The 12,162-nt window shown below is 34.4% G+C and overlaps 1 protein-coding gene across 1 annotated transcript in view; it reads left to right on the top strand.

Annotated features, from left to right (window-relative positions):
- Window positions 11,885-12,162, top strand: part of LOC109130841 (putative defensin-like protein 148) — an 832-nt gene continuing 554 nt past the window's right edge. Inside the window, exon 1 of the mRNA XM_019240909.1 lies at window positions 11,885-11,945. Within this exon, the coding sequence (XP_019096454.1) occupies window positions 11,885-11,945 (61 nt within the window). The remainder of the gene's footprint in view (window positions 11,946-12,162) is intronic.

The raw sequence follows: 12,162 nt of genomic DNA, 5'->3' as shown, positions 1-12,162 counted from the left end.
TTTCTGGCCATTAAGAAGACTGATGGAGCAGCGGTCTTGGCTAAGAAATATGTGAAAGAGATAGTCAGGTTGCATAGGGTGCCAGCGAGTATTGTGTCTGATAGGGATTCTAAGTTCACTTTGGTGTTCTGGAAGGCATTTCAGGCAGAGATGGGCACTAAGGTGCATATGAGTACAACTTATCATTCCCAGACAGATGGACAGTCAGGGAGGACGATCCAGACGTTGGAGGATTTGCTGAGGATGTGCGTGCTAGATTGGGGTGGCCATTGGGCAGATCACCTGAGCTTGGTAGAGTTTGCTTACAACAACAAATACCAGGCGAGTATTGGGATGGCTCCTTATGAGGCGTTGTATGGGAGACCATGTCGTACATCGTTATGCTGGACTCAGGTGGGGGAGAGGAGCATGTATGGTGCTAGTTTTGTTCAGGAGACCTCAGAGAAGATTCAGGTTCTCAAGCTAAACATGAAGGAAGCTCAGGATAGGCAGAGGAGTTATGCCGATAAGAGGAGGAGAGATCTTGAGTTTCAAGTGGGAGACAGAGTGTACCTCAAGATGGCCATGTTGCAGGGTCTGAACAGGTCATTGTCAGAGACTAAGTTGAGTCCGAGGTATATGGGTCCGTTCAAAGTGATTGAGCGGGTGGGACCGGTATCATATAGGCTGGAGTTGTCTGAGGTTATGTGATATGCTCAAATTTACCCTAGAGCTACTCTCTCAAATTAAGAGATCACTGTAGTATTTAGGGATCCTATCCACAAGGACTCTAGATCACACAATAGATTTATTAATTTTTTAATTAAGCTAAACAGAAATAAATTGTATTAAGATCAAAAGAGCAAGAAAAGCAATAAAAAGAAGAGTTAATTCAATAAAAGAGAAGATAAGTTCAGGAAAATTTTCAGAAAATTCATAAAAATCAGATAAAATAATTGTTAGGATTTATTAAGAACAATTCTAAAACTTAAATCACAAAGGTAAAATTAACCAACTCTCGCTGCGAAAATTATCTAAGTCTAAAAACTATAATTCCAAATCTCTTTGCAAATCCTAATGATTAAACTAGCATTAAATTCAGGTTTGATAAGTTCACAAAATTCCTAAATCAAATCTCTTTGTAAATAGGTATTTTGCTCATCTAAGATTATTTCAGGAAATTAATAACACTCTCATGTCTATCAATTAACCTAAGATCATATTCTAGGTTGCTCTCGCTACTCTAGAATACACAATAAACCAATCAAGATGAAGAATACTAANATAGGCAGAGGAGTTATGCCGATAAGAGGAGGAGAGATCTTGAGTTTCAAGTGGGAGACAGAGTGTACCTCAAGATGGCCATGTTGCAGGGTCTGAACAGGTCATTGTCAGAGACTAAGTTGAGTCCGAGGTATATGGGTCCGTTCAAAGTGATTGAGCGGGTGGGACCGGTATCATATAGGCTGGAGTTGTCTGAGGTTATGTGATATGCTCAAATTTACCCTAGAGCTACTCTCTCAAATTAAGAGATCACTGTAGTATTTAGGGATCCTATCCACAAGGACTCTAGATCACACAATAGATTTATTAATTTTTTAATTAAGCTAAACAGAAATAAATTGTATTAAGATCAAAAGAGCAAGAAAAGCAATAAAAAGAAGAGTTAATTCAATAAAAGAGAAGATAAGTTCAGGAAAATTTTCAGAAAATTCATAAAAATCAGATAAAATAATTGTTAGGATTTATTAAGAACAATTCTAAAACTTAAATCACAAAGGTAAAATTAACCAACTCTCGCTGCGAAAATTATCTAAGTCTAAAAACTATAATTCCAAATCTCTTTGCAAATCCTAATGATTAAACTAGCATTAAATTCAGGTTTGATAAGTTCACAAAATTCCTAAATCAAATCTCTTTGTAAATAGGTATTTTGCTCATCTAAGATTATTTCAGGAAATTAATAACACTCTCATGTCTATCAATTAACCTAAGATCATATTCTAGGTTGCTCTCGCTACTCTAGAATACACAATAAACCAATCAAGATGAAGAATACTAAAGATATTAACCTAACAATCTGATAACCTAACAATTCATGAATTCCTTTGAAAACCCTAAACCTAACAAGAGAACTACTCAGACATGATCAATGAAACACAAATCATATTCTGAATAAATTGCATTAAAAGATTAAAAGAAGTAGAAAAGGAGTTTTGAATCTTCTCTGGAAGGAGTCTTAATTNAGACTAAGTTGAGTCCGAGGTATATGGGTCCGTTCAAAGTGATTGAGCGGGTGGGACCGGTATCATATAGGCTGGAGTTGTCTGAGGTTATGTGATATGCTCAAATTTACCCTAGAGCTACTCTCTCAAATTAAGAGATCACTGTAGTATTTAGGGATCCTATCCACAAGGACTCTAGATCACACAATAGATTTATTAATTTTTTAATTAAGCTAAACAGAAATAAATTGTATTAAAAGATCAAAAGAGCAAGAAAAGCAATAAAAAGAAGAGTTAATTCAATAAAAGAGAAGATAGGTTCAGGGAAATTCTCAGGAAATTCATAAAAATCAGATAAAATAATTGTTAGGATTTATTAAGAACAATTCTAGAACTCAAATCACAAAGGTAAAATTAACCAGCTCTCGCTGCGAAAATTATCTAAGTCTAAAAACTAGAATTCCAAATCTCTTTGCAAATCCTAATGATTAAACTAGCATTAAATTCAGGTTTGATAAGTTCACAAAATCCCTAAATCAAATCTCTTTGTAAATAGGTATTTTGCTCATCTAAGATTATTTCAGGAAATTAATAACACTCTCATGTCTATCAATTAACCTAAGATCAGATTCTAGGTTGCTCTCTCTACTCTAGAATACACAATAAATCAATCTAGATGAAGAATTCTATAGATATTAACCTAACAATCTGATAACCTAACAATTCATGAATTCCTTTGAAAACCCTAAACCTAACAAGAGATCTACTCAGACATGATCAATGAAACACAAATCATATTCTGAATAAATTGCATTAAAAGATTAAAAGAAGTAGAAAAGAAGTTCTGCATCTTCTCTGGAAGGAGTCTTGATTCTTCTCTCCAAAAACTCTCTAAATCTCTCAGGGGTTTTTTCTCAAAAAGTTGCAGGAAAAATAAAGCTTAGATCTAAACAATGACCATAAAAATCCTATATATATTCTTAAAACACGTCCAGGGACTAATGATGCAAATATGGAAAACTTTGGGGTGGTTCNAAATAAATTGTATTAAGATCAAAAGAGCAAGAAAAGCAATAAAAAGAAGAGTTAATTCAATAAAAGAGAAGATAAGTTCAGGAAAATTTTCAGAAAATTCATAAAAATCAGATAAAATAATTGTTAGGATTTATTAAGAACAATTCTAAAACTTAAATCACAAAGGTAAAATTAACCAACTCTCGCTGCGAAAATTATCTAAGTCTAAAAACTATAATTCCAAATCTCTTTGCAAATCCTAATGATTAAACTAGCATTAAATTCAGGTTTGATAAGTTCACAAAATTCCTAAATCAAATCTCTTTGTAAATAGGTATTTTGCTCATCTAAGATTATTTCAGGAAATTAATAACACTCTCATGTCTATCAATTAACCTAAGATCATATTCTAGGTTGCTCTCGCTACTCTAGAATACACAATAAACCAATCAAGATGAAGAATACTAAAGATATTAACCTAACAATCTGATAACCTAACAATTCATGAATTCCTTTGAAAACCCTAAACCTAACAAGAGAACTACTCAGACATGATCAATGAAACACAAATCATATTCTGAATAAATTGCATTAAAAGATTAAAAGAAGTAGAAAAGGAGTTTTGAATCTTCTCTGGAAGGAGTCTTAATTCTTCTCTCCAAAAACTCTCTAAATCTCTCAAAAGTTACAGGGAAAAATAAAGCTTAGGTCTAAACAATGACCATAAAAATCCTATTTATATTCCTAAAACACGTCCAGGGACTAATGATGCAAATATGGAAAACTTTGGGGTGGTTCTGTAAATCTTCAAAACTTGTGAGAAAACTTCCGATTCTTCTGTTGGATGATGCATCGATCGACACCATCACTTGCATCGGTCGATGCTTATGTCTGAACTTGTCTTCCAACTTCGTAGCTCAGCCTCAATGCTTGATTAAGCTTCAAATCTTCCTATTTAGCTCCATTATGCTCCCATCCATGCTAAATCCTATAAAGACTCAAAAGACTCTAAAAATACCAAGAAGACTATAAATAAGACTTATATCATGGCTAAAAACACCTAAAAACCATGATATATCATTATGCGAGCGTTCCACAAGGTTTTCCATGTGTCTATGTTGCGGAAGTGTCTCCGGGAGGATGACCAGTTGTTGGCTAAGATTCCTGAGGATCTTCAGCCTAATATGACTTTGGAGGCGAGACCAGTGAGGGTTCTCGAGAGGAGGATCAAGGAACTTCAGAAAAAGAAAATTCATTTGATGAGAGTCCTTTGGGACTGTGATAGTGTTTAGGAGCAAACTTGGGAGCGAGAGGCGAGGATGAAGGCAAGGTTCAAGAAGTGGTTTGAGAAACAGGTCGCAACTTGAACTTGTCTAGCCTAGTCCCAGGTGTAGTCTGTGGCTGGAGCGGGAATGGAGTTTTCCAGCCCATCTCTCTTGTTTACTTGGTCGCTTAGGGGTGGTTGGTTGTGCTACTAAGTAACAAGATGAGGTTGTGCATCGGTCGATGCAAGATCAGTTTTGTGCGGACGAGTTTAAGTTAAATGTTGTGTTTCGGGTTAGGAAAAACCCTGGGAAACATGTATAAAAGGGGTTTGTCGTGTTTTAGCCGAGGTTTGGCCCTTTTTGGGTGAAAAGAAAGAGAGGAAAGAGTTTTTGAGTGTTCTTGAGTGTTTTTGAGGTTCTGGGGAGATTGGAAGTTGTTCATGTAGAGATCTGTAACTGGGATCGTCGTAGGAGCTTCCTAGAAGTGTTCTTTTCTTGTTTAAGGTTCAGATTTGTCTGGGGTAAAGGTAAGTGCATGAACATGGCTTATCTAAGCTGGAGATTTCTATGATCTTCTTGTTTATGTGTTGTTTGGCTTGTTAGAATGTTATTTGGGACTTTGTGAAGCTTTCTTGTGGCTTGGGATCGAATTTGATGGTTGTAGGGACGAAGATCCAGCGAGAAGCTTGAGAGAAAAAGGATGCTCGGCATGTGCATCGGTCGATGCAAATGCGAGGACGGCGCGTTTGACCTAGGAGCATCGGTCGATGCCATGTGGAAGCGTTGGTCAATGCGATTAGGGTTTTCGTGCTATGTCGAGCATGCGTCGGTCGATGCAATGTGCATGTCGTTCGATGCAAGCATGTGTCGGTCGATGCAACCCCAGTTGGTGTCGGTCGATGCATGGTTGGCGTCGATCGATGCAAAGTCCTGGTTTGTCATTGTTGGTTATTGATCGTTGGTTGATGGTTAGAGATGTCTCTATTACTTGTAGTATAGCCCAGTAGATGAGAGGATTGCCTTACTGAGTGTTTATTAAATACTCATGCATCTTAATTTGTGTTTGTGGTGCAGGTAAAGGCAAAGTGTAATCGTGGAATCAAGGCAATGAAGAGGAGGATGTTCTAGAGACTCGATTGGTTGTTGTCTGGCATTGCTAGATTGCTAGAGTTTGGTCATTAGAACATTGTTAGGTTGCTGGTTTTATGTTTCCTGCGGTTTGGTTATTGGTTATTTGCTATACTTATATTGGTTAATTAATTATTGGATATTATTGGTTTAATGTTATGGTTTGTGTTATCCGCTGTTGAGTGAATATGGTTAGGTGGCTAGTGGGTATGGGACTACTAGTTGTAGAATATTTATTATTATTATTACTATTATTATTTATTAAAAAACGGATCGGTCGTTTCAGTTTGGTATCAGAGCTGAACCCAGATGAGTGTGGAATCGAGTGGGCTCACACCGTCGAGGGTGACGGTCTTGGTGCGCAACGAGGACGTTACGATCTGTTAGTGGGGGTGAATTGATTTGCGGAGAGCTTTAAAAGAATTGATTTGGCCACCTATGTCACCAAAGTGCAATTATCTTTTTGGTTTATGGTCCTGAGAGAACTCCACAGTTAAGTGTGCTTATGCTGGAGTAGTATCATAATGGGTGATCTTCCGGGAAGTGATTGTCGGAACTATGCGAGTGAGGACAAAACACAGAGAGAGATCATGTTGTGATTTGTAGGGACGGTAAAAAGTCTATAAAACCTCTCGGGCGTAGCAAACCGACCGTCTGATATGGACGGGCTCAGAGGCCTAGTGAGAGGACGTGAGGCCCATGAAGAAAGGTGGGTTCATGGACTGGGATTAGACATGGGGACCACCGAGAGGTGGCGGTCGGAGTGTTAAAAGTGGTATCAGAGCCGAACATAGATGAGTGTGGAGTCGAGTGGGCTCACACCATCGGGGGTAATGGTTTTGATGCGCAACGAGGACGTTGCGATCTGTTAGTGGGGGTGAAATGTGATACCCCGGTTTTAGAGACTTATGAAGATATTTAAAAGAATTGATTTAGCCACCTATGTCACTAAAGTCCACCTATCTTTTTGGTCAATGGTCCTGAGAGAACTCCACGGTTAAGTGTGCTTATGCTGGAGTAGTATCAGGATGGGTGACTTTCCGGAAAGTGACTATCGAAACTATGTGAGTGAGGAAAAACCACAGGGAAAGATCATGTGGTGATTTGTAGGGACGGTAACAAGTCTTTAAAACCTCTTGGACGTAGCAAACCGACCGTCGGATATGGATGGGCTCACAGGCCTAGTGAGAGGACGTGAGACCCATTAAATAAGGTGGACCCATGGACTGGAAGTGGACATGGGACCCACTAAGGGTAGGCGGTCGGGGCGTTACAGTTAAGATCATTTTATCATAACCGTTTTTTACTAGTAATATAAATATTAATTGTTATGATGGTTCTCTTTACCATAATTCTTCATAAATTATCTTATATTTATAATAATTTAAACAATTTCAATATATTATTTTTGTATTTAAACCTATTTATTATTTTGCCCTTTTTAATAATTTTAGTTTTATTTGTAACCCATACTTTGAAACTATTTGATTACTTTCAAATGATTTTATAATATATAATTAAAAAAAAATTCTAAAATAATTCTCCTGCGACATCGCGGGGGGTTTGAGTCCTAGTAATAATAAAAAAAATCCACACCAATAAGGATTTATTATTGGTTTTCTAACACTCTTTTTGTCTAAAATATAATTAGATATGTGAAATAACATTATAGTAATTAAAATTTATCAACATCATTATACAAAAATCACAATAATTCATGTCATAATAACCATTAACAATTTACCATCATCATCAACACTTTCATAATTGCCATGCTTATCATATTTGTTATCATAGTAATATTACAATGGAAAATGTTGAATATATTCCTACTCAAGACATAAATAACTGGGTGTTTTTTTAAACTAATTCTACCTTTTTCTAATGGTTTGATTCTTAAGTTTTATGGTTTTTCGATACACATGTTCTTAGTGCTAGAATATAACTGATCACCTTATATTTAGATTCTAGATTTTCTTATTTATCAAAGTGTTCAATAGAATGCATGAACCAATGTGAATTGAGCAATCCCTAACCAATGAAAGTCAACTTTATGGGGTATTTTTAATTTAGTCAATTTGTTTGATAATACAAATTTGATTAGGAAATTACAAATGAAAATTTAGTAAATGAGTAGTCAAATTTAATGATTAATTATTTGAAAAAAAAATAGTCAAATTTTGTGTTCATGTTATAAAACGGGTTTTAATCGTTAAATTCCTTATTTCATATCAAAAATATTATTTTTAACCAATTGAGCTTAAATCTATTAACATTTCTAATGTAACATATCTAATATTTAATAATTAACTGGCCATTCCTCTGAACGTAGGTCCGCCAGTGCTATGCTATGTGAGTGTAGGAAACGCCATGGGACCAGCGATTCAATTTTTGTTGATTACGAAGGTCTTTTTATTTAAAAATTTAGTTCCAACACTTTTTTGTTGTATATAATTTTCTTATGAAATTGTGATGCTTTTATGTTTACCCAAATTATGATTTATTCATTGCTTTAAAGAGAAAAATAATCTTTGGTAACATACACTTGTGAGATATGTGTGTAACTAAAGGCAAGATTATTGTTTTTGGTAGCACTATAAACAATACCTAATCTCAAGGTATTTAATACCTAATCTCACAAATCCAAAGCCTCTTCGGCAAAAAACAAAGGCACTCTCCCACCTGGTAAGCCATATGGTGCTACTGCCAAAGATCGTAAAAGCCATACGCAAAACTTGTTAGAGATTTTATTTTACACCATTCTACACAATTTATTTATTTATTTGTTTTGTTTTTCTGATTGAAAATATACAATTACGTATTTCAGGGGAAAATGGCGATCACCAGTATAGTTAATGTCGATCCAAAGTTGATCATATCATTTTTCGTCTTGTGTTTGTGTTGACAGTAAAAAAGGTGCTTCTGATGTTATAAGGCGGGTTACTGATAACTATTTAATTTGCATGTTTTTAGCATCTTTTTTTTCTCTATATTTTGCATTTTTTATACTCTTACATTAGCATTTTTAGGTCATTAATTGTAGGAATTCACTTTTAAGCTATTTAGGGTGTTGCATTCTTGCATTTGCATACTTTGGATGAAAACATGTGTTTTATAGCCTAAAATGGGGAGAAACAAGGACAAATCCGAGCATGTACCCGAAGGAGCCATCGAGCTGGAAGAACAGTCCGAACCCCAACACGATCGAGGAGGATCCGAGAGCAGGAAGAACAACCCGAAGATCTACCCGAGGATTAACCCGATCTCATCTTCGTGCACCCCATCGAGTAGACCCTCGGGCAGGACTGGGAAGCTAGGTCAAAGGGGTTTCCATATATAAACCCCTCCTCTTCTTCCTTGCAAACGAGCACGCCGCAGACCCTCAAACCAGAGAGCGAGAGCTTCTGTGAGAGAACTGAGCGACTCAAAACACTTTTCACTTTTTGTTAGGATTTATTTCATAAATTTTTATCATTTCTTTAGATTTCTATCTTGTATTCTTACTTCTCTACTCTATCGTTTATTACAATGCAATTTTCATTCGAATATGCTTTTGTTTCTCTTGCAATGAATTCCGAGTAGTGTAGTAAAGTTTCTAGGGATGGGATAGATGATTTCGTGTTCTTGATTGGTTAGGATGTCTTAGTTTGATTGTATATGTTTAATAGATTCCCTTCTAGATTGGTGTTCTTAATGCTGTCAACAAACCGAGAGGGTGAGATTAGATCTAGGGCGTTTTACCACCGAGAGGTGTAGATGAAATACTTGAATCAACCAATGCTAGAGGTTTACTCACTTAGCCTAAGAGATTAGATGATTAAGGGGTAAGGGGGTTAATGACAATAATGAATCGGTTCTTATTGCCTGCTTGGTCATGTTTCTCCAACGAGAGTTGAGTAGGGGAGTGATCAAGGTTGATTGTTTCTATCACAAAAGTGTTTTAACAAGATATTAGAGATTCATTGTCTAAGGAATATTTGCATGAGGCATATAAGACATCCGTATTGGTCAGGAACACTTAGGATTCGATTACCCCATCCTTAGAAGCTTTCGTATTTTAATTGCTTGCATTTTTATTCATCACTCGATCCCTTACCCGAACAGGTACACGATCACCTGCTTCGAGTAACCCCTCGAGTTGTTCATACCTTCTTTGCTTACTCGATCACCCCACCCGATCCTGTACTCGAATGCTTGCATCGAGTGCTTAGGTCGTGTGGTTCCTTGTTTATATTCCTTTCTTTTATTATTTTAGGATTGTTAAACAAAACCCCATTATTTCTTGGCTTGACTTGCATTGTTCTGATTGTATCCTTCCTGCTAGCATAAACAACCATTTGGATTGATAACTCTTTGTACTACAACTGCATAGGGAATTGATACCTTGGGTGGAAAAACCCTGTTATCAGTTACCAACAGTTAAAAGGAAAGTAAATCATACATGGTGTTATCTGAATTTGAGGATGAAAAATGTGCAACATTAAAGAATATAATATTGATTTTATATCTCTTAAACTTCATCATCTTTAATAAAAGAATCACACATAGTATTATCTGAATCTGAGGATAAAAAATGTGCAACATTTTAAATCTCTAAACTTCATCATCTTTAATAAAAGATTACTCATGGGGTAAATTCAAAACTCAAAAATGACTAATCATTAAGTTTAATCAAGCATGTTACTACTTTAAATTTTTTATTTGGTTATTTCATTCATAGCAGATTTTGAAAAAAAAAATTCTGTTGGTTTAAATTTTCATTTTCTCTTGTCACAACATATACGCCCTAAAAGGTGTTTTTGAAGTTCAAGGCAACATATGTAGATTAATGGAACAAACACGCACATTGTCTGATCTGAAACTGAAGATAATAAAATCCTAGCCATAGGATAATTACAATACTTGACCATTGTAAAGACAAGTATTGTAATTCCAAAAGGGATAATTATCACTTTGATTGCATATCTTTACAATGGTCATTTTTAACAGACTACTTCTTATGGTTATAGTTAAATCAGTTAATAAAAGAAAAATAAATATTATATTATGTTTTATATTGTTAAAATACAGAAAACTATAAGAAATACTCACTATGGAATCTCATAAATTTTTTAAATTAAATCTAAATAAAAATTATTATAAGAGTTTAAACTCATGGTGTTTAGAGAGAACAGACTCTAAAACTATTTTTGTAAATAACTATCATTCGGTTTGGACAACCAATCTTGGAGTTTTATTTTAAGAAATGTTTGGTTGACAAAAAAAAAAAGTGAAGACACATGAATATACCTTAAAATATTATTCAAAATTATTTTATTTTAATTTTCTCAAAGTTGTTTAAATATTGATCAACCATTTTAATGTTTACAAATACATTACATAATCACAAATTTCACCACGAATGTATCGTACAATGGTTATGTTACAAAACAACACGTCCTAATCGTATAAGAGAATTTGTCTAACCTTTTAAACATTTTGTTATTGAATAAAGTAAACATGATTAATAAAATTCATTAAAACGAGGGTTGTTTAGTTAATTAAGAGACATGACTCTTCCCCCAAAAAATATACCATTTGTATCAATAGAAAAAGAATCCCAATTAAGAAAGCAAAATACAGAAAGATGAAAATCTAACAGTAAAGAAAATTGCCAATAAACTTAATAAACACTAAAATTATACTCTAAAAAGTAAACTTACCGAAAAATATGGAGATAAACCAGCACGAGGCAACTCCTAGTTCTAATAAATTGTATAGTAGTAACAAGCTAGTATTTATATGTAGCTAATATCAATCATATCTAAATTCTAATATGGTGACATGTGTGTCATTTTTCAAACATGCTAGCCAATTTTGACATCATTTTGAATGAGAAGGTAAAATGTATAAATTTACTATTAACTTGTTGATATATACGAAAATAATCCATAAGATTAACTGATTATTTAATAATATAACTTTTTATGATTTAAATCATAATTTTAAAAAAATTTAGGTTTTTTAAAAATGTGTAATTTATATAGATTGTTTTGAATTCATATGTGTAAACAAGTGAACAATTAAATAAAAAGGAAAAGTTTAACGCTTTTTACCTATCATATAAGCAAAAAAATAGGAATCTGAGTCAAAATCTAGATCTTTTATTTCGGAATATAAAGTGGTACATATCTTAAATTAGATGTGTTTGAATGTGAGATGCATATAATTTATAAGCTACAATGTTTGTTTGTTTTTTCTAATAACTTTCAACGAACTAATCAATTATCTAAGATGAGCAAATCCTTTCAACTCTCGTTCACCGTTCTTATTGTCATCACAGTTCTTGTACTAGGTTTGTATTGACATTTAGTATTGTCTAATATTACATATATATTTTTTCCTAGTAAACGAGTTTTGAATACCAAATTAGTTCTTTACAATATCAATACATTGATGTTAAATAAATTTGTGTCAAGTATTGTATAATTTAGAATTCATAATATCGAGTTCAGCTTTTTGATGTACCATACGTCCATACGTATTAGACCTGACTACAAAATGAGTTCAAA

This window comes from Camelina sativa, chromosome 19, assembly GCF_000633955.1.
Source record: "Camelina sativa cultivar DH55 chromosome 19, Cs, whole genome shotgun sequence".
Classification (NCBI taxonomy): Eukaryota; Viridiplantae; Streptophyta; class Magnoliopsida; order Brassicales; family Brassicaceae; genus Camelina; species Camelina sativa.
Note: the sequence above shows the minus strand (reverse complement) of the source record. Positions and strands in the feature narration are given on the sequence as shown.